The sequence below is a fragment of the Camelus bactrianus genome, chromosome 13, assembly GCF_048773025.1.
Source record: "Camelus bactrianus isolate YW-2024 breed Bactrian camel chromosome 13, ASM4877302v1, whole genome shotgun sequence".
Lineage (NCBI taxonomy): Eukaryota > Metazoa > Chordata > Mammalia > Artiodactyla > Camelidae > Camelus > Camelus bactrianus.
This window is the reverse complement of record NC_133551.1, coordinates 59,275,575-59,298,061: the sequence shown is the minus strand read 5'-3', so window position 1 is coordinate 59,298,061 and position 22,487 is coordinate 59,275,575. Positions and strand designations below refer to the sequence as shown.

The 22,487-nt window shown below is 47.5% G+C and overlaps 1 protein-coding gene across 6 annotated transcripts in view; it reads left to right on the top strand.

Annotated features, from left to right (window-relative positions):
• Nucleotides 1–22,487, top strand: part of PTPRU (protein tyrosine phosphatase receptor type U) — a 78,802-nt gene that overhangs the window by 19,094 nt on the left and 37,221 nt on the right. For all 6 annotated transcript variants that reach the window (XM_074377011.1, XM_074377010.1, XM_074377008.1 and 3 more), the window contains 11 exons: nt 331–412; nt 517–632; nt 1,036–1,210; nt 1,816–2,109; nt 12,389–12,697; nt 16,801–16,910; nt 17,253–17,454; nt 17,741–17,843; nt 20,309–20,582; nt 21,345–21,381; nt 22,130–22,268. In XM_074377011.1, coding sequence (XP_074233112.1) covers nt 331–412; nt 517–632; nt 1,036–1,210; nt 1,816–2,109; nt 12,389–12,697; nt 16,801–16,910; nt 17,253–17,454; nt 17,741–17,843; nt 20,309–20,582; nt 21,345–21,381; nt 22,130–22,268 — 1,841 coding nt within the window. The remainder of the gene's footprint in view (nt 1–330; nt 413–516; nt 633–1,035; nt 1,211–1,815; nt 2,110–12,388; nt 12,698–16,800; nt 16,911–17,252; nt 17,455–17,740; nt 17,844–20,308; nt 20,583–21,344; nt 21,382–22,129; nt 22,269–22,487) is intronic.

Below are 22,487 nucleotides of genomic sequence, written 5' to 3'. Positions count from 1 at the left end.
CATTAATAGGAATGGTTTATGGCTGGGGTTGGGGTGAGTTGGAATAGTGCTGACTTAGAAACCCTGTCTGGCTGGGAAATGTTTTGCTGCTTGAAGGTAACTGTCCAGGATTGGGATGGAAACTCTGGCCTTGACCTTGTTAGTTCTAGGTGCTGACAGCCCCTCCCACAATCAGCTGGCTTGGTATGGAGGGTAATTGTGAGCTGGGCCGACCTCTGCTTGTTGAGGAGGGTGGGGCTGGGGCAGGGCTGAAAGGGGGCTCTTGTGGGCACCTCCCCAGGCGGGGCTGGAGGGATATCAGCATGACAGGGAACCTCCTGTCTCTCCCAGGTGCTGTTTGAAGCCCTCATCTCCCCAGACCGCAGGGGCTACATGGGCCTAGATGACATCCTGCTTCTCAGCTACCCCTGTGGTGAGTCCCAGCCCACTAGGGTGCAGGGTCAGGGATGCGGGCGGCCGAGGCTCCTGCCCACAGTGGGCGCAGGCCCAGATCACGTCGCGGCTCTATTCCCGCAGCAAAGGCCCCGCACTTCTCTCGCCTGGGCGACGTGGAGGTCAACGCGGGCCAGAACGCCTCGTTCCAGTGTATGGCAGCAGGCAGAGCAGCGGAGTCCGAGCGCTTCTTTCTGCAGGTGAGAGGGGGTTAGGGATAAGGGGGGACCTTGGCCAACTTACGAGAACTTCTGGCTCCCTTGCGGAGTGCTGAGTCCTTCCTTCTCCGGCACCCATACATAAGAGTCCTGACTCTCCCTAGGCTCTGCTCTGCGCTCTTGGGTGCCCCATCCCCCGAGGACAGAGCGCGGCTGCAGGATCCCCCAACCACACCCTGCATCAAAGGCAGAGCGACCACATTCTTTTAATCAGCCCCACACCTTCCTGTGGCAGAGCTGGTTCTAAGAAACCCACATATCCCTTCTGTAGTAGGGACGGCTAAATGGGACCAGGACATTTACCACTCCCTTCACCCGGGTCAGAGCGAGATCGGGACCCTCCCTCTCCTGCGCCCCTGACCCTGTGGCCCCTCTTCCGGCTCAGCGACAGAGCGGGGCGCTGGTGCCTGCGGCCGGCGTGCGGCACATCAGCCACCGACGCTTCCTGGCCACCTTCCCGCTGGCCGCCGTGGGCCGTGCGGAGCAGGACCTGTACCGCTGCGTGTCCCAGGCCCCGCGTGGCGCGGGCGTCTCCAACTTTGCAGAGCTGATCGTCAAGGGTGAGCGCTGGAACGCTTGCAAAGGACCGGACCTGCACCCTCCGAGGGGCGGGGCGGGCGGAGAAGTGCTGCAGGGTGTATCAGGGGGCGGAGTCTTGTGGGGGCGTGGTTCATGGGCGGACGGGGAAGGCAGGGTCTGACCTAGGGCACTGTCTGACTTGGGGCGGGGCTTGCGGAGGGGGCAATATCCCACCCGAGTTCGGGTCGGATCCAAGGTGGGGGCTCTGACTGATTGGGGCGCCTGCGTGGGGAATGAGTCAAGATCTGAGCCCGGCGAGGCGGGGTCTGGCTGTGGGGCCCAAGGGCTGACCTGAGCGGGCAAGAAGTCAGCCTTTGGAGGCGAGGACTTGGGGATTCGGAGGGGAATGACAGAAAGGATGTAGGCTGAGAGGTTAGGGCGGGGTCGGCTCTTGGATTAGGGGGCTTCTTAGGGCCTGGGGATTTAGTGGGGAGAGGCAGTCTAGTCGAGGGTTTGAGGGGCTGCATGAGGAGCCTGGGGGTACCGGAAGGGCTCTTGGGGATTTGGGTGTGGTGGGATGAAAAGCTGAGGGCTAGGAATTCACGGCGGCATCCATTGGTTCCGCCTCTCCCCCATCTCCTTGCAGAGCCCCCTACCCCCATTGCGCCTCCGCAGCTGCTCCGCGCTGGTCCCACCTACCTCATCATCCAGCTCAACACCAACTCCATCATTGGCGACGGGCCAATCGTGCGCAAGGAGATTGAGTACCGCATGGCCCGAGGCCCGTGGGCTGAGGTGCACGCCGTCAGCCTGCAAACCTACAAGCTGTGGCACCTGGACCCTGACACGGAGTATGAGATCAGCGTCCTGCTCACGCGCCCGGGTGACGGCGGCACCGGCCGCCCTGGGCCACCCCTCGTCAGCCGAACCAAGTGCGCAGGTGGGTGCCTCCTGGCTCCACTCCCTCCTAGGGATACCTGAGTATGGACTCAGGGCAACCAGGGGCGAAGGGCACATTCCAAATGGTAGTGTGGCCTGGATCTGTGCTTCTAAAACTTTCTAAAACATTGTGATTTCCCCTCATTCCCTGTTATGGTAAAGAAAATAATGATGGCTAACACTTTACTTTGTGATCGACACTTATAGCGCACGTACACACACACACACACACACACACACACACACACACACACACACACTCACACTCACTGATTCAAAACGCAGAACAACACCATGGCCTAGTTATTCTTGTCAGACCCATTTTACAGATGATGTGACTGAGGTACAGAGATGTTAAGTGACTGGCTGAAAGTCACACAGCTAGTAAGTAGCAGAGCAGTAAGGGATTGGAACCCTTGATTGGCTGGCTCCAGAATCAGTATTCTTATTTCCATATAATAAACAAACAACTAAATACCATAAAATAAAAGTATGTTATTATAGTCTAGCTGGATTCTCTTGGGCATTTGAGCCTGAGGTCTGCTTTCCCTTGTTTAAAAGGATAAAACAGCTGTTAGGAGAAATGGCACACCTGCAGCAGGGGAGACTCCTTGTTTGTTTGTTTAATTAGAAGAGAAATTGAGAACAGAATAATTTTCTTACTCTTGTGATTTCAGTGGATTGTTGTTGTTGAATTTTTATTGATATAAAAGATTCATATGCAGTTGTAAGAAAAAATACAGAGAAATTTCCTTATACACTTTACCTGGTTTCCTGCAATGGTAACATTTTCCAAAACTGTGGCATACTACCACACTCAAGATATTGACATTGATACAATCCACAGATGTCATTCAGACTTCCTTAGTTTCACTTGTCCTCATTTGAGTGTGTGTCTGTGTATTGAGTTCTATATAGTTTATCACACGTGTTGCTTTGTGTGTTTACCACCATGGTTAAGATACTGAACTGTTCGGTCAACCTAAGGATCCTTACTGTTGTTGTTTTATATCCACATTCATTTCTGTCCCTTCCTCCACCCTCAACCCCTGGTAACCACTAATCTGTCCTTCATTTCTAAAATTTTGTCATTTCGAAAATGTTATATAAATAATGAAATCATACAATATATAACCTTTTGGAATTGGCTTTTTAATCTGGTCGCAGCTTTATAGAGGTATAATTTACATCTCATTCAGTTCACTCATTAGAGTATATAATTCAGTGGTTTTTAGTATATCCACAGAGTTGTGCAGCCATCACCATGATCAATTTTAGAACATTTTCATTACCCCAAAAGGAAACTTTGTCTCCTTTAGCAGTCCACCCCCTCCTCATTTCCCCTTAACACCCCCGGCCCTAGGTAGCCACTAATTTACTTTTTGTATCTCTATAGATTTGCCTCTTTGTGGACATTTCATATAAATGGAATCAAATAATACATGGTCTTTTGTGACTGGCTTCATCCACTTAGCATAATCTTTCAAGGTTTATCCATGTTGTGGTATGCATTAGTACTTTATTCCTTTTTTATTGCCAAATAATATTCTATTGTGTAGACATACCATAATTTATTCATTCATCCGTCAGTTGATAGATATTTGGGTTGTTTATCCTTTTTGGTTATTATAAACAGTATTGCTGTGAATATTAAGGTGCAAGTTTTTGTATGGACATATGTTTTCATTTCTCCTGGGTATATAGCATATATATCATGTAGTAAGTATGTTCAACCATTTGAGGAACTGCTGGATTGTTTCTCAAAGCAGCCACACAACTTTACATCCTCATCAGCAGTGTATGGGGGTTCCAATTTCTCTACATTCTCACCAATATTTGTTATCATGTCTTCTGATTATAACCTTCCTAATGGGAATGAAGTGGTGTCTCATTGTGGGTTTTTGTTGTTGAGACAATGAATAGTGACTTTATTTGGAAAGTCAGCAGACTGAGAAGATGGTGGACTAATGTCCTAGAGAACCATCTTGCCTGAGTTAGAATTCATGCTTCTTTTACTCTAAAAGGAGAGGGAGTAAAGTCAAACGTTTCCTGGTCTCACTGTGGTTTTGATTTGCATTTCCCTGATGGTTAATGATATTGAACATTTTTTCATGTGCTTCTTAGCCATTTGTATGTCTTCTCTGTAGAAATGTCAAGTCAGATCCTTTACTCATTTTTGAGTTGGGTTTTTATCTTTTTGTTATTGAGTTGTAAAAGTTTTTTATATATTCTGGATACTAGACCCTTATCAGATGTATGTGCAAATATTTTCTGTCATTCTTTGGATTGTCTTTTGATTTTCTTGATGGTGTCCTTTGAAGCACAAAGGTTTCTAATTTTTTTTTATTTTTACTTTTTTATTGAAGTATAGTCAGTTTACAATGTTGTGTCAATTTCTGGTGTATAGCACAATGCTTCAGTCTTACATGAATATACATACATTCATTTTCATATTCTTTTTTTTACCATAAGCTACTACAAGATATCAAAAATAGTTCCCTGTGCTATACAGTATAAACTTGTTTATCTATTTTATATATACCAGTTAGTATCTGCAAGTCTTGAACTCCCAATTTATCCCTTCCCACTCCCTTCTCCCCTGGTAACCATAAGTTTGTTTTCTATGTCTGTGAGTCTGTTTCTGTTTTATAAATAAGTTCATTTGTCTTTTTTTTTTTAGATTCCACATATAAATGATATCATATGGTATTTTTCTTTCTCTTTCTGTCTTATTTCACTTAGAATGACATTCTCCAGGGCCATCCATGTTGCAGCAAATGGCATTCTTTTATTATTTTTTATGGCTGAGTAGTAAAGGTTTTTAATTTTGATGAAGCACAATTTATCTGTTTTTTTCTTCTGTTGTTTGTGCTTTCAATATCATATCCAAAAAACATTGCCTAATCCAAAATCATGAAGATTTACCCTTATTTTTTTCCCCAAGAGTTTCACAGTTTTAGCTCTTACATTTAGGTCCTTGATCCATTTTAAGTTAATTTTTTGTATATGGTGTGAGGGGTCAAATCTCATTCTTTTGCTTGTGGATGTCCAGTTGTCCCAGCACCATTTATCGAAAAGATTGTTATTTTCCCATTGAATTGTCTTGGCACTGAGATTGGATTTTTGCTTAGTGTAATTCCCTGGAGATTCATTCAGGGTTTCTTGTGTATATCAACAGTTAATTCCTTTTTAATGCTGAGTAGTATTCCATGGTGTGGATATACCAGGGTTTGTTTAACCATTCTTCTGTTGAAGGATGTCTGAACTGGTCCCAGTTTTGGGCTATTACAAGTAAAGCTGCTATGAGCACTAATGTACAGGTTTTTGCATGAACGTAATTTTTTATTTTTTTCTGGGATAAATGCTTGAGGGTGCAATTGATGGGTCATATGGTAACTGCATATTTAGTTTGATCGGAAACTGCCAGAGGGGCGGTGGTGTTTTACATTCTCACCAGCAGTATATGTCATCCAATTTTCTGCAGCTTTGCCAGCATTTGTCCTTGTTTATTGGTGTAGTAATTATTTATTTATTTTTTAATTTTAGCCATTCTGATAGGTATGTAGTCATATCCCGTCTTGGTCTTAATTTGCCCTTCTTTAATGCCTAGTGATGTCAAACACTTTTTCATATGCTATTTGCCATCTGTATATCCTCTTTGGTGAATTATTCATGTCTTTGCCTATTTTCTAATTGGATTATTCATTCTATATTGTTGAGGTTTGGGAGTTCTTTACACATTCCACATACTGGTCCTGTGTTGGGTATGTAGTTTGTAGATAGTTTCCCCCGGCTTTTAGCTTGTCTTTGTATCATCTTCACCTAGGCTTTCACAGAACAACCATTTTTAATTTTGATGAGGGCCAATTTATCAAAATTTCCTTTTATGAATTGTACTTTCGTTGTCAAATTTGAGAACTCCTTGACTTGCGTTAGATCCCAAAGATTTTCTCCTTTTTTTTTTTTTTTTGGAAAAGTGTTATAGTTTTACATTTTACATTTAAGTCCATGATCCATTTTGAGTTAATTTTTGGGTAAGTTACAAGATGTAGGTAGAGGTTTATTTATTTTTTTTTGCCAATCAATATTCTTAAATGTTTAAAAAAAACCAATCTGGGAATCATCTAAAATACAGTTTAATGCCTCATTTGGAGAGACCCTGGGGTGGTAGGTAGTCTAGTCGTAATTACTTTCTAGCTGAGGGATCTGAGTCGGGTTACTTAACCTCTCTGAGCTTTAGTCATCTTGTTTTTTTAAAATGGGAATAATAATAATAATCTTCACCATACAGAGTAATTGTGAAGATTCATTCAACAAATGTTTATTGAGTACCTATTATGTGTCAGGTACTGTTTAGTTGCTGGGGATATAAGGCTGTGACCAAGACAGACCAAGACCTCTAGTGTGTGAGATTCTCAGGATGGAACTCACATTCTAGTGGGAGGAGACAGTAAACAAATGAAATACATAGTTTGTCAGATGATGGTCAGGGCTGTGAAGAATAAAGCAGGAAAGGGATGGGATATGGGGGGTAGGATGATTGTTATTTTGAAAAGGCTCAGCGACCGTCTTACTGAGAAGGTGACGTTTGAGCAGAGACCTGAAGGAGGTGATAGATGGAGCCAGGCAGGAAGCTGGAGGAATTGCTGGGGGAGTGGGCGTTCCAGGCAGACCAAACTGCAAGCTTAAAGGCCTGGGGGCTGCAGCGTGCTTGGCCTGTGTGAGGAGCAGCATGGAGACCAGTGTAACTGTGGTCTAGTGACTGTGGGGGAGCTGGCAGGAGAGGAGGTCAAAGTCACGCTGGGGATGTGGGGCTCGGAGCCATTTTACGCTGAGTGGGCTGGGGCGCCCTTGTGGGTTTGAAGAGATGAGTGACATTGCTTACGATGTTTCAAAGGATCACATTTGGGTTCTTTGTTGGAGAATAGATTCTAGGAGGGCAAGAGGGCCAGAGGAGAGACCAGTGAGGAGGCTACTGCCACAGTTCAACTGGGAGGTGGTGGAGGCTGGGAGCTGGGAGGAAGTGGTGGCGATGGTGAAAAGTGGTTAGATTTCGGGTTTATTTTGAAGGTAGAGCTAACTGCTTTTGCTGACGGATTGGATATGCAGTGAGAGAGGGAGATAGAAGTCAAGGATGGCTCCAAGGTGTTTTGCTTGAGCAGCCGGAAGGAGGGAGTTATCATTTACTGCGAGGGAGCAGACTGCGGGAGGAGCAGGTGTGATGGGGTGTCATAGATCAGGAGTTCTGTGTTGGAAATGCTGACTTTGAGATGCCTATTAGACGTTCAAGTGGAGACATCCATCAGGCAGATGGATTTACGAGTGTGGAGCTCAGGGAAGAGGTTCGGGCTGCAGATATAAATTTGGGAGTTGTCAGTATAGACATGGTGTAGATGGTATTTAAAGCCATGAGACTAGATGAGATCTTTTATGCTGGTGGTTCTCAACTGGTGGGATGATTTTGTCTCCCAGGAGACATCTGCAGTGTCTGGAGATGTATTGGTTGTCACAACTTCGGGTGGGGTGCTAATGGCATCTAAGGAGTAGAGGAAGCCAGAGAAGCTGGTAAACATCCTACAATGTATAAACAGCCTCCTCAACAAGGAATTATCTAGTCCAAAATGCCAATAATACTGAGGCTGAGAACCTGTGATTTAGTCCTTAGATTTTAGGGAATACGTTTAGATGGAAAAGATAAGTTGTGACGCACGACCTGGGCCACTCCAATGTTTTGGGTTAAATGCAGGTAATTGCATGTAAATGCATTAAATGCACATGAGGCATAGTGCTTAACACACAGTAAGCACTCTGTAAATGACAACTATCATTGTGATGGTGTTTTTAACTCTTCAAAGCCTTTTCTGGTCAGGTACTTAGAATAAAAGAAACCAGAGCCAGGGGGTCCACAGAGAATCTCTGTTCCACTTCCCTTAGTGCCCAGATGGGGGCACTGAAACCCAGAGAGGGGCAGGCACTTGCCTGTGATTATACAATGGGTTAAGAACCCAGAACTTCATGGTGCCAGTGGTTGATTGTTCCTATTTTACAGATAAGTAAACTGAGATTTAGAGATTCAGTCACTTGCCCAAATCTACAAAGTGAGTCCATAGCAGAGTCAGAAGCAAAGCTTGAATGTCCTGATTTCCAATCTAGGGTTTGAAACCACCACCACCACCACCACCAGGAACAGCAGCACAGCTGCCCTCATGGGCTGAGTGCCTGCTTTGTGTCAGGCACTGCTGAGCACTTTACCTAGGCTGGCCAGGACAGAAGCTGCGGCAGGGACCAGACAGACGGGATCCAGACAACTTGCTCTGCCCCTCTTAATTCCATGCTTCTCTTCATTGGCATCACCACCCTCTCCTTGCTTAGTGCCTCGGCCTGTGGTTGTTTTGCTGTTGGCCAGCTGTGTTGTCATCTCCTCTGGCCCCAAGAAACTCCCCTGCTACAATATTATTTACTGTAAAAACAACAATACAACGTCAGAAGAAGGCATTCAAAAAAAAAAAAAATCACTCTCAAGCTCATCATCCCAGCCCAACAGCTGTTTTAGTTTTCCTGCCTTCCTCAAATCCCTGCCCATATGCCTACAGGACACATTTCACACCCTTGTCATTGGATGTAGAAAGCATTCAGTATTTGCGCTTCCTTTGCTTGGTGTCATTACATATGTTATGTTGTTTGTAATTATGTTTATTGGCTGTAGAAGGCCACTGAGTGTCTCCATATTGCTGGACTATTTGTCTCTAGATTCCTGTTATTGTAAATAATACTCTATTGAAAAACTTAGTGCTTACCATGTTTTATTTCCTCTGTGAGTTACTTCTTTACGATAAAGACTCAGGGGTGGTTTAAGAAAGGGCTTTGACAGATACTGCTTTAAAAAATGGTTGTGGTAATTTATACTGCTACTGAAAAGTGTGCTGCTGTATTCGAGGGTGAATCTCACCCTTAGCACACACATATTAATTCATTAATTAATAACTATAGGTTAGACTCACATCATCTCGTGTAACTCCACACTTGCGTTTCAAATTAGGTGTTGTTATAGCTTCAGTTTTTAGTCAAGGAACCTGATGTCCAAAGGCGGGGTTAAGTCACTTGCCTGAAATCACAGAACTAATGAGAGGTGGAGGTGGGATCTGAACTCTGGCGCACCCCATCCCCTCCACTCCAGAGCCCCCTCCTCAAGAAACGATTGTTTCAGGGTTGTTGACTCCTCCCTTAGCATGATTAAAATCAACACCTTTTGGTCTAATTTGACAGATGTTAACTGTTAGCCTTCTTGTTTTAATATGCATTTTGACCTTTGACCTCCGAGAGGCCTACAGCCCTATGGAATTTAAGAGGGAGGGGGCTTTGAGGTCCCCGAGTTCTGTTTTGCCAGTGTGTGCTGGCAGCTGAAGAGAGTGTGTCTGGGTGCCAGATGGTTTTTGGAAACACAGAGAGACTCATGAATTCACACCCCTCAATCAACATATCAGCCTGTAGTCAACAAACTATTTGAGTCCCTGGATCTGCCCAGATTTGTTCAGGGTGGGGACAGAAGAGGAAAATGAGCTTTCTTTTCAAAGACCCCCCCACCTAGCAGGGTGGACGGGGGCTCACACAGCTGTTGGAGAATGAGGTACCCAAGCACGAGGGCGGAAGTTTCATCCTCCAAGTTAGAGGTTGCTATTTTGTGCCCTGCAAAGTGGTTTTAAAAATCCTGAGTAGGTTGCCAGCATTTAAAAATCTGGAGATTTCACACTAAAATCTGAATTTCTGGCTTCTCTTAAAAAATGGGAGGATCTGGCAACTCTCACCCTGTCGTCCTGCGTGACGGCATCGCCTGGAGCTGAGTGGCGGCTGCCCCTTTTGGATGGGACACTTACTGTCTTGTTTGTCATGGTCCCAGCCCAGCCTGTGTCACCAGTTTACATTTAACTTTTTGTGCCCTTCTCTAAATGCTGCAGGAGGGTGAGGAAGAAATGTGCTTGGGCCAAACCTGGAAGGATGGACCAGAATGTGGGGCAGGTGTTTCTGGGGGTGGGGATTTGTGTGCAGAGCTACAGTGAACAAAGATCTGCTCTCATTAGTGCAAATAAAGCCCTGGTACTTGGGCTTCCGCAGACACTTTGGGGCAGTTCACATGGGGCAGCCAGGACCAGAGCCAGAGAGTCAGGGAATAAAGCGAGGACCTTTGAGCAAAATGACTGAGAGAGTGCACACAGAATCTGCCTGCTCCTCTCCAAACACTTAAGAATGATGGGTTAAAACAAAACTACATTGCAGGGTGGAGTGGGTAGATATAGCTCAGTAGTAGAGCGCGTGCTTAGCATGCACAAGGCCCTGGGTTCAGTCCCCAGTACCTCCATTAAAAAAAAAAAAACTACAAAGAAAAACATTAGGAAAACCTCTGTGGGCCAGGAATGGGAGAGAAAACATACGTGTGGTTAGTGGGCTTGCAGCCAGCAGCCCTCAGGTTGCAGTGAGCAGGGAGCCAGCCCTTCAGTGTTTTTGTTGGGTGGGGATTGGGTCCGCCTCATTGGTGGGGAGAAGGGAGGCAGACTCTGTAAGAAGTCAAGAGGTGGGCCTTACCCCTTGCAGGTGCTAAAATATCTCTTTGGTGGTCTGATATATGACTGGAGACTGCTGCTTGCCTATGGTCCAGGGAATAAAAAAGCTCCCAGGTAGAAACAAAAACTTGCATTGTGATCTCCTTGGGGCCAGCATCTAAAGCTGTGCTACTGATGCACTCCCAAGTAAAGAGCGGCCTGATGTTTCTCTTTGCATCTTCTTTGTAAAGAGCATCCTGGGCAAATTAATCATATAAAAATGATAATAATGTCATACTTAATCATCTTAAGAGGCCAAGCAGCAGTACTTTCTCTCCTGTTCATTAAGGTGCACCCGGAGCTCCTCTAACTGGGGACGCTCTGTAGGTGTCACAGAACCGGAGGGTAATGAAACTGTACTTCACAGAGTCAGGGTGCAAGAGAGAAAAGGATCATGAGTAATCTCGGCTTCTTCCAGCATTTTACAGATGAGGAAATTGAGGCCCAGGGATTTGCTTAGGATCACACAGCTGGTCAGTGCAGATGTAGGACTAACCCAAGCCCCTGGGCTCCATCCAGGCTTTGTTTCAGAAGCTTCGATTTCTTTACATATAAAATGGGGATAACTTTCTGGTCCTATGGAGTCATCAAGAGGCTGTAAAGCACAGTAATATGCACCACCTGTGTGTTGGGGTAGCTGTCTCTCCTGAGGCACTAGTACGATTTACTGTTTTATCTATTTTTTATTTTTTTGGACAGTAAATTTCTTATGGGATTCACTGGGTAGTGGTGCTTGAGTGTGGATTCTGAAGCCAGCCTGTCCAGGTTTGGCTCCCAGCTTCACCACTTTCTATCTGTGTGACTGTGGGCAACTTAATCTCTCCTCTGTGCCTCCATTTCTATATCCATATGACAGGGCTAATAATAGCACCTGTCTATTGGATTACAGAGAGGATTAAATGAGATAAAGGATTTTAAAGCTTCTAGAATAATGCCTGGCACAAGGCCCTGAATACATGTTAACAGCCATTATGAACATCATCATCATGTAACAGATTGTATTTCCCTTTTTGCTTTGGCAGCCAGGGAACTTACCACCTAATTTGAACCTTACCTTTAGCTCCACATAGGACCTAATGGCATGCATTTCTATTCTCCTAACACTCTCTGGCATTATTTAACTATTTTGCTCTCATTTACCCCATCATACTGATTTCTATATATTATTGTTTCATATATGTTACTGTAAGCTGTTTTAGAACAAGTTTGGAATTAATAAATCAAGAAGAATACAGTGGTTGGTTGATTCAAACTGTCTTGATGCTCTCCAGGAGGACCTTGATACAGGAGGTGAACTATATTATTAAAAAAATTCTAGCTAATATTCTTGAGGGCCTTTTGAGTATTAGACATTGTTGCACATGCTTTGCATGCATTACCTTAAAACTCACAGCCATCCTATGAGATAGGGCCTATTATCCCATTTTGCGGTTGAGAAAACTAAGGCTCAGAGAGGTAAAGTGGCTTAGCCAGTGGTTGCCAGCTACAAGCAGCAGAGTCAGGTTTCAGACATGGTCCTGCCTGACTCCAAGTACACTTTTATTCCCTGTTCACTGTTCTAAGAGGCCCCTTGGGCTCTTGGGGGCAAAGGAGGGTTGATTTCAGTCAGTTGACTGATGTTTTCTCTCCCATCCTTCTCCTCCTGTTTCCTCTAATTTTCTATCTGCTTCCTGGTTTCCCCAGAGCCCATGAGGGCCCCCAAAGGCCTGGCTTTTGCTGAGATCCAGGCGCGCCAGCTGACCCTGCAGTGGGAACCGCTGGGCTACAACGTGACGCGTTGCCACACCTACACTGTGTCCCTGTGCTACCACTACACCCTGGGCAGCAGCCACAACCAGACTGTCCGGGAGTGCGTGAAGATGGAGCGAGGTGTCAGCCGCTACACCATCAAGAACCTACTGCCCTACCGGAACGTCCACGTGCGGCTTGTCCTCACTAACCCCGAGGGGCGCAAGGAGGGCAAGGAGGTTACCTTCCAGACAGACGAGGACGGTAAGAGTCCTCTCTAATCCCCAGTGCCCTCAGGGCCTCCCACAGACACTACATAAAGTTTTTATAGGACATTTTTTTGCTTAGGATTAAACCAACTGTGTAACAATAAAGTAATGATACTAGTATTTATTCTCTGGAAGACCTTGGGTTGGATCGGTAAAATTTCTTCCTTAAACGTTTGGGAGCATTTAACAGTGAAGCCATTTGGGTCTGGAATTTTCTTTGCGGCAGAGTTTTTGAATAACAGTTTTAATTTTTAAAATAGATATTGGAATATTCAGATTTTCTATTCTTGTATCAGTTTTGATGTATTGCATTTTTAAGAGATTTAAGAGATTAAGTTGTCAAATTTCTTGACATAAAGTTGGTTATAATATTCTCTTATTATATCTAACATCTGTAGGAATATAGCGCTAACCCCTTTTTCATTCCTGATATTGGTATTTTGTGTCTTCTCTCTGTTTTCATGTTCATTCTTGGTAGGGGTGTATAAATTTTATTAATCTTTCCAAAGAGCCAACTTTTGGCCTCGTTTATTTTCTTTATTGTATATTTATCTCTATTCTTTCTTTTTAAAAAAATTCTTTGGATTTGATCAGCAGTTTGCTTAGCTTTTTGAGATGGAAGCTTATTAGATCATTGCTTTTGAGCCTTTCTTCATTGCTAATAGATACATTTGAAAGCTATAAATTTCCCTCTAAGCCCTGCTTTACCTGTATCCCACAGATTTTGCTATATCCTATCTTCAGTATCATTCAGTTTAAGACATTTTCTAGTTTCTGTTATGCTTTCTTCTTTGACCCAAGAGTTGTTTAGAATTACTTTATTTGATTTCTAAGCAATTGGGATTTTTCTAATTACCGTTTTGTTATTGATTTCTAGCTACTTCTCACTGTGGTCAGAGTACAGACTCTAATTTTAGTCTTTTGAAATTTGATCCTTGCTTTATGGCCTGGCATTGGTTAAATTTTGGTTAATGTTCCATATGTACTTGAAAAAATATACATTCTGTCATTATGGGGTGCACTGTTCTACTTATGCCAAGCTAATATTCATTAAGCACTTACTGCATGTCAAGCATTATTCTGAACGCTTTTCATATATTAATGCATATAATCCTCATGACAACCCCATGTGGTTATTTACTATTACTATTCCCATTTTACAGGCAAAGTCACATAGCATAGGTGGGTGGCAGAACTGGGTTTCAAACCTGGCCATCTGTTTGAGAGTTGTTCCTCTTAACAGCTACATTCTAATGCTAGCACAGGTCCAAAGCCTTCCCCCAGATGGCTGTAAATCCCCAGGTACCCTTAAGCTCCTTGGTTAATAGTTTTTTGTTTTTTGTTTTTGCTTCTCCATATGTGCAATCTTCTGTCCTGGACAGCAGTGGCTCAGATACAAAATTCAACTCCTTCCTTGATTTCCAGAAAACCTCACTCACCTGAGGGAGCGTGTATGCCCTATGCCCTGCACTGATGCGCTGAGGATTTGCTGGGGGTGGGAGTGAGGACCGGAGGGGTTTACCCTGAATCATTGCAAATGGAGGCAAGGAAAAACTTAACTTTCTTTGTTCTATTCATCTTAGATTTATACAGATTCCCTGTAAATTAGACTGAGAAAAGACAGATTTGCAAGAGAAAAACAGGAGTTCATTTTTATTTATTTTATTTAAAAAAATTTAAAATGGAAGTAGAGTTGATTTACAATATTGTGTTAATTTCAGGTGTACAGCAAAGTGATTCAGATAATTCAGATAATAATTTTTTTAGATTATTTTCCATTATAGGAAACAGGAGTTTATTTATTTTTTTAATTTTTAATTTTTAAAATTTTATTTTTTGCGGGGGGGAATCATTAGGTTTACTTATTTATTTATTTTTAGAAGAGGTATTCGGGGTTGAACCCAGGACCTTGTGTATGCTAAGCATGCGCTCTACCGCTTGAGCTATGTCCTATTATAGGAAACAAGTCTATTAACATGTGCATTGCACATACACAGGGGAGTACTCAGTAATGAGTAACTCAGAGGGGTGGTTAGAGCTTGGACTTCTATAGCGTCTTAACAGAAGAACAATGAATTTTTAGAGAAATGACAAGACAAAGAAAAAGGACTTTGAGCTTCTAGGGGTAGCAAATTAGGGGAAGTCAAATATATGGGGAAATGGTAGTTAGTAAAGTTTGTTATATGGATTCCTCCGGGCTGATGAGGGTCTAGAGTTGTCTCAGTGATTAACTTCTGTCCTTCCTGGTCAAGAGGGGAGGCGGGCATCTTTACAAACTTACGTCCTACTTTTAGGCAAGTAAGGGGAGGGCAGAGAAATTTTTTCTCGTATGTGCTCCTACATTGCCTTCTCAGTTCAGCTCAAAATAATGCTTACACCAAGTGGCATATTTTGGGGTGGTGTATTCTACTGCCCTTCACAAGGAACCTCAAGTTGAACCTCAGACCACTCCATTCTTAAAATCTGTTGGTTCCCCCTCTCCCACTGTGGGGTAAGTTGTCATGGCCGCTTCACCCCACCCCCACCCCTCGCCTTGGCCAGGCGCCATTTAGGCCAGTTGGCTTGCTTTCTTTCTTCTCTGTCCCTCTTTTCTCCCCATGCTCCAATGACTGCTTATTATTTACTATTTTTTTACTTTTCACCTAAGTCTTAGTATAATACGGGAAGGGTGCTTATCTTAAGTGGTCAGCTCAGTGCAGTCTCACAGACTGCACATGTCAGGATAACCCACCCCCAGACCAAGAAAAAGCATCCCCAGCAGCCCAGAAGCCCCCCTTATGCACCCTTCCACTCACAAACCCCCAAGGATAACCATTATCCTGACCTGCAATGCCATAGATTAATTTCTGCTTGGTTTTGAAATGTTTCATCAGTGGAGTCATACAGTGTGTATTCTTTTTATGACTGACGTCTGTCTCTCAGCTTTATGCTTGAGAGATTCAGCCGTGTTGTGTGTACAGTTCTAGAGAATTCATTCCCACTGTGGAATATACCATATTTATTTATCCTGTTGACTGTTGTTGGGCATTTGGGCTATTTCCAGTTTTCAATTATTTCAAATTGTGCTGCAATAAAATCCTTGTAGATTCTTTTTTGTTGTCGTTGTTGGTCGATACACACATTTCTGCTGGTTTTATGCCTTGGAGCCGAGCCGCTGGGTTACAGGATATGTGCTCATGATAAGTAGATATACCCAGTTTTCTCAAGTGGTTGTGTCAGTCCACACTTGCACTAGCAGTGTGTGAATATCTTGGTTGCTCTGCATCCTCACCAACACTTGGAATTGTCTTTGTCATTTTATCATTTTGGTGGCTGGATAGTGGTGTCGCCTTGTTAACTATTCATTTTGACACAAGACACTTGAGCTGTCTTTGATTGTTATCTTGGTTTCTGCTTTCCCCTGCCTTACAAGTTCAGCTTCCCCACAATGGTTTATCAAGGTGTTTTCCCAAGTGAAGATGATTCTTCTCCCAGAAGAAATTCCTTGAGCCTGCTATTAAGATGATATTTTAAAACAAAAGCCAAACCAAGCCAAACCAAACCATACATGAGAAGGTTTCTGCTGAAATGTTAACAGCATTTATCCCTAGGTGATGGAATTATAGGTGCCATTAATTTTCTTTATGCTTCTTTTGATTTTCTACATTGAACATATTGTTTGTATAATTAGTAATTTTTAGACAAGAAAACATCTCCACCCATAATCCTGCCACCCTAATGCAGTTGTTTTCATTTTTCTGGCAAATGTCTGTATTTTCTGAAAACCACTTAACTGGAACAAAATAGGAGCATTCATTCTTCTGTGCTGAACGCAACCTGCACAGTGATGAAAATGCCAGCTGCCCTTTTCGAGGACTCAAGCGTAGGCTGAACCATATGAGAGTGCTGATATTAGCCTCGGGGCCTGATGTACATCACATCCTTTAATTCTGATGGGGGGAGGGGTTATTATCCCGTTTCACAGATGAAGAAGCCGAGGCTCAGAGAGGCTGAGTAGTCCAAGTATACCAGCTAGGAAGTAGCAGAGCTGGAATTTGGACCCAGGTATCTGGTTCCAAAGCTTGCTTTCCCCTGCCCCGTGTCGCCTTTCCCTCGCAGTGCCTGGCGGGATTGCGGCTGAGTCCCTGACATTCACTCCATTGGAGGACATGATCTTCCTCAAGTGGGAGGAGCCCCAGGAACCCAATGGCCTCATCACTCAGTATGAGGTAGTTTTGGGCCCTATTACGACTGGGGCCCTTGGAGGAAGGTGGGGCCACAGGTTGGAGAGGGAGGCACATGGGGTGAGGGGACAGAGGTGACCACTGGGATTCCTTCATCTATGACCAGGTCCTTGCCCTGTGGGTTATGGGAATGGGGCCCTGAAGGAAGAAGGGAGAGGTGAAGGTGCCCAGAGGCCTGGGCTAAGGGGCATCTATCATCCCCTCAAGCCTCTCCCCTTTGCTCAACCTTAACCCTAGCTCACCTGAACCATGATGGGTGGGAGGCTGCGGGACCAGTGATGCCCTTCCCCATCTCCATGCCCACTTGCCTACGCGTCCTGTCCCCAGATCAGCTACCAGAGCATCGAGTCGTCAGACCCGGCGGTGAACGTGCCGGGCCCACGACGTACCATCTCCAAGCTCCGCAATGAGACCTACCACGTCTTCTCCAACCTGCACCCAGGCACTACCTACCTGTTCTCTGTGCGGGCCCGCACAGGCAAAGGCTTCGGCCAGGCAGCGCTCACCGAGATCACCACCAACATCTCAGGTGAGCCCCGCCCGCCCTGGCCTGGCCCCTTTGGAGGAGGCCCAGAATCCCAGGGTTCCACGGGTAGGGGATGGGGCTTCGTGCAGGTGGTGATGGAGGGCTCCTGCTGAGTTAAATGTGCCATTTAGAGGTTGAGGTCAGCAGTCAGGGAAGCTCAATTCAGAGGGAACAAGGAGGCTAAGGCTGAAGGGAAGAGACTTGAGGACAGGCGTCAAGGAGGCTGGAGGCCTGGCCTTCTTGGTCCAGTGGCCAGGCTCCATGCTTATGTCCCTGTCCCCTTCCCCAGCTCCCAGCTTTGATTATGCCGACATGCCGTCACCCCTGGGCGAGTCTGAGAACACCATCACCGTGCTGCTGAGGCCGGCCCAGGGCCGTGGTGCGCCCATCAGGTGGGGATGCCTACATGGAGGGGTGGGAGGTCAGGGCCGAAAGGAAGAGGTTCCTTGTCTGACCCAGAGCTCCCCACCCAGGCCAGCTTACCCTTATCCTCCCTTGATCTCGCCCACAGAGTTAAGAGTGTCAGGAGGACGATGTTCTGTGATCCTGGGCAGGCGGAAAGCCTGTAGTCACTCCCCTCTGAGGCCATGGCTGTCTCATGGTGACTGTCATGAGATCTCTGGACAGTGTCCAGCCTGGAGGACTCTCCAGAGGGCTTTCCTTCAGAGACCTTGGAGAAGTGAACTCTGAGACCTTATTTCTTCTCAGCTTTGCCCCTGGAGTGTCCCATCCAGGGAGACATAGGGATCAGCTCTTTAGAAGGCTAGGGCAGCCGGCCAGATAGGGCCATCTCTCTGGAGTGGCCAAGAGCTTGGCTTTTCCAGTTCCTTCTCTGCAGGGAAAGCAGGGGCTGCTGATGCCATGGTGGCTGCCTCTGTTGGGGAGAAGATGCTGGAGACAAGATGATGCGTGTGTGTGTGTGTGTGTGTGTGTGTGAGACATGTGGGGTGGAGGTGTGAGAAAGCGTGAGTGTGTTTGTGGAACATGTGCACATACTTGCTGTCAGCCAGACCTCGTGTTAGGGACTTCACCTGCAAGAGTCGTTTTCTCCTCACAGCAGCCTGTAGGGTGGGTACTAGTACCTTTATTTTACACATCGGGAAACAGGCTCAGGGAGCCTGAATAACTTGCCCCCAAGGCCACGTAGCTGATAAGTGGTAGCACTGGGATTTGGAACCCAGGTCTGTCTGCAAAACCTGTACCTTTTCTTGAAGTCACAGAGCCTCCCTGCCCGTCTGGTCCACCCGCTCCTTCCACAAAGATTCATGCACTGGAGAGGGTGACAGCAAACATTTGGACATGGGAGGGTCCTACTAAGCCCCTCAAGAAGGTGGTGTGTTGCCCAGGTGCTCTCGACTCTCCCTCACTTCCTCACTCCTCCCTCCTTCTGCCCTTTTCTCCCGCTTTGCCTCCTCCCCTGTATTTGTCCCTGCAAAGCTTGTCCTGGGCTGATTCCCAGACCCTCAGGGAGACCCAGGAAAAAACCGGGGCATCTCAGGAGCATTTGGTGTTCTGCAAGAGGCTCAGGGTGCTGGTGCCGCCGAATCTGGGGGGAGTTGGGAAGCTCAGTGGCACCTTCTCTTTTCCTTGTCCTCTTGAGGGATCCTGTGAGCAGGCCCAGTCAGCGTCCCTCAGGGATGATGATGGCAAGGCTGGGTGGGGGCCGGGAGCAGAACTTGAGAGAAGGGAGAGGCCTGATGGCTGTGCAACCTTGGGCATGTCCCTTCACCTCTCTGAGCTTCCCTTTCCTTAGGTGCATAACGAGGATCATCCCAGATCAAGATGTGCTTTGTTCACAGCTAATGATTGTCATCCTCTGCTGGTGGGACCTGGACCAGGGGAGGTCTGACCTCAGCCTGGGAAATGGAGGCCTGGGCTGGCTAGTGGTAGAATGAACTGTCTAGCCCCAATCCAAGGGTGCTGGGTGATTCCCTCCCAACTTGGAAGCTCAAAAGAAACAGCTGGCAAGCAAGGAAAAGGCATTTCTGCTTTCCCAGAGTGCAGGCTGTTGGTATGAGGAGTCACACGCCAAGGCGTGACCGAGGCTGGGACTGGAAATATTTAAATTTGTCAGCATTCATTTATTCACTCTCGGCTTTGTTCCACAGAGGATTTGGAGGCACTCACAGCAAAAGGCCATTCAGAAAAGTGATGCAAATAAATAGAAACACACAAGTCGGGATCAGGAGACACAAATTAGAGGGAATACAGACCAGGGAACACCAATCAGCTGTCAGGACTGGGAGGTGGCAGGCTTAGAGTCATAGAGTTGGGAGGATACCCAGATGTAGGATTAGTGTGACCTTATTTACCTGCTCAGTGACGGGCTCCCCCACTGGAGGACAGTTCTGGGAAGCCCAGATCCCCAGTTGCTCAGCACAGGGCCCATGCCTGAGTTCAGTGAACACTTTCTGAGTGAGTGAATGCACTGTGTCTAACTTGAATTTACTGAGGCCCAGGAGGAGCCATGGGGAAGCAGGATGGAGCCTGAGGCTTGTGGTTCCCAGTCCCTGGGGGACTCACTGAGGAGTCAGGGTAGAGCTTTAGGCCTTGGTACCCTTGAGCAGGTCCTCATTCTTTCAGCCTTAGTTACAGTGATATCAGCTGACAGGCACTGGCTGCTTGCTGAACTTGCCTCCTTCCTCACCTCTACCTGGTAGAACGGTTCTGTAATCACTCCCATTTTACAGAGGAGGAAACCGAGGCCCAGGGAGGTTAAATGACTTGCCCAGCTAGTAAGAGGCAGCGCCAAGATGAGTCCTCACCTTGGCCTGACCCAAGCCCAAGCCCTTAGCCACCGGAGGCTTTCCCTGTCCTCTGGCCCGTGATCACTGCGCTCTCCCCTCCCCATGTCCAGTGTGTACCAGGTGATTGTGGAGGAGGAGCGGCCGAGGAGACTCCGGCGGGAGCCCGGCGCTCAGGACTGCTTCCCAGTGCCGCTGACCTTTGACGCAGCGCTGGCCCGCGGCCTGGTGCACTACTTCGGGGCCGAACTGGCGGCCAGCAGTCTGCCTGAGGCCATGCCCTTCACTGTGGGTGACAACCAAACCTATCGTGGGTTCTGGAACCCACCGCTGGAGCCCAGGAAGGCCTACCTCATCTACTTCCAGGCGACGAGCCACCTGAAGGGGGTGAGGGTTCGGCTGGGGTCGTGGTGGGGGCGGTTGAGGGGCAGGCTGGGGAAACCTTGGAGCAGGCTGCTGCAGTGAACAGAGACCTCCCCAGGCCCCACCACCGTCCTGATCCCGCCCCCTAGTTGAGTCTTGAGGCCTGTAGCGCCTCCCACCTCCCAGCCCCGCCCACCCACCTGAGACCCGCCCTCCTGACTCTAGACCCCCTCCCTCCAGCTACTACTACTTCCTTCCTGAGCCTCTTCCCCCGGACTCTTTCCTCTCCAAGCCCCTTGTCTAGTCTCTGCCCCCTCCCAAGGCCCTGGTCTTCTATCCCAGGCTCGTCTCTCCCCAGAGGAGTCCGTCTCAGGTTCCCCCTTTCACCAGACCTTGAGGCCTAGGCCCCGCCTCGTCTCTGAAGCCCCGCCCTTCTCCAGGGTCCTCCCTCCTCGGATCTCTCCTTCCCAGGCTTCCCCCTTCCCAAGCAGACCCTTGGACGTAGCCCTTCCCTCATTTCTGAGGCCCTGTCCCTCGTCCCCTGGGGTTTTTCTCCCTGTTCCTGCCCATCTCATTCCCCTTTTCTAAGGCTTTGTGTATTTTCAGGCTCCTCCCCTTCTTGGCCCCTCCCTCCCTGGCTCCCCCAGGCCCTCCTGCCAGGTGGGGTGTCTTATAGTCCACACCAGAAAAGCCCAGACCAGGCCCAAGACACGCTGTCTGAGGGTCCCTCTGGGGAGGGTCAGGTCCGGGCTTCAGCTGTGCTGAGACCTCCGTCTGTGCTTCCAGGAGACCCGTCTGAATTGCATCCGGATCGCCAGGAAAGGTGAGTCCCCCTGGATTCAGTCCTTTGGCAGCTGGCTCTTACTTGCTGGGCTCTGGGGTTGTGGACCCTGGGCACTCAGGGCTGTGGGAGCAGAGGAGGGTGGTCTGGTAGGCCTGGAGTCAGGAAACATTTCCCTTCTTGGTCCCTATGCCCACCTCAAGGGCTCCTTCTCCCAGACTGGGCAGTGGGGACAAACCCCCACCCTGCCATGGTCACCCAAGGGGCCTTGGCAGATGCCTGGAAGAAGGTGAGCCATTATGGTTGGGCCATGGGAGTGGTGGGTACTGGGCGCTGGTTCTGGGGTCTGTATCTGCCCTGTTTCCTGTGGTGGGGGAGAGATGGGGACCACGTGGGCCCTGTGGTGTAGGGATTGCCTTGCTCCCAGAGGGGAAATGTGGCTGGTTCCCCATCCTGAGAGGCCCTAACCAGCCCTAGGTACATAATTCTCTCCCCTCATTGCCTCCCAGGAGGGCAAGAGGGTGGGTCTGAAGGGCCTAGGCATCCTCCACCGCCATCCACTGAAGGGTGGGGACAATTTGACGCACATGGCAAGTAACCTCTGACACAGGAATGCGGAAGGTAGGAAGGATGGTGAGGAGATGGATCTGGTTGAAAGGCCGGACCTGTGCTGAGGAGGAGGGGCAGTTGTCTTTGTGCATATATGTTTGTGCAGCGTAGACCCCTGCAGACAGGGGGAAGGCGGTCCCTGTCTCCCCTCTGACCCTTTGTCCTTCTTTGTTCTCCCCAGCTGCCTGCAAGGAAAGCAAGCAGCCCCTGGAGGTGTCCCAGAGATCGGAGGAGATGGGGCTTATCCTGGGCATCTGTGCAGGGGGTCTTGCCGTCCTCATCCTCCTCCTGGGGGCCATCATTATTATCATCCGGAAGGGGTGAGTGAGGCCGGTGCCCTGGCCCACCTGAGACTCCTGCCCGTGCGAGGCCTGGTGGGCAGAGAGGAGGCTGCGGGCTGGTAGGGCAGCCGCCTCGCGGGCATGTGGAGGGCTGCCAGCCTGGGCATCAGGCCTGTGGATGGACCCAAGCCGGGCAGTGGGAAGCCAGAGACTCTGCAAATGGAGCTCCCCCAGAGCAGCTTGGCTGGAGCCCAGGTC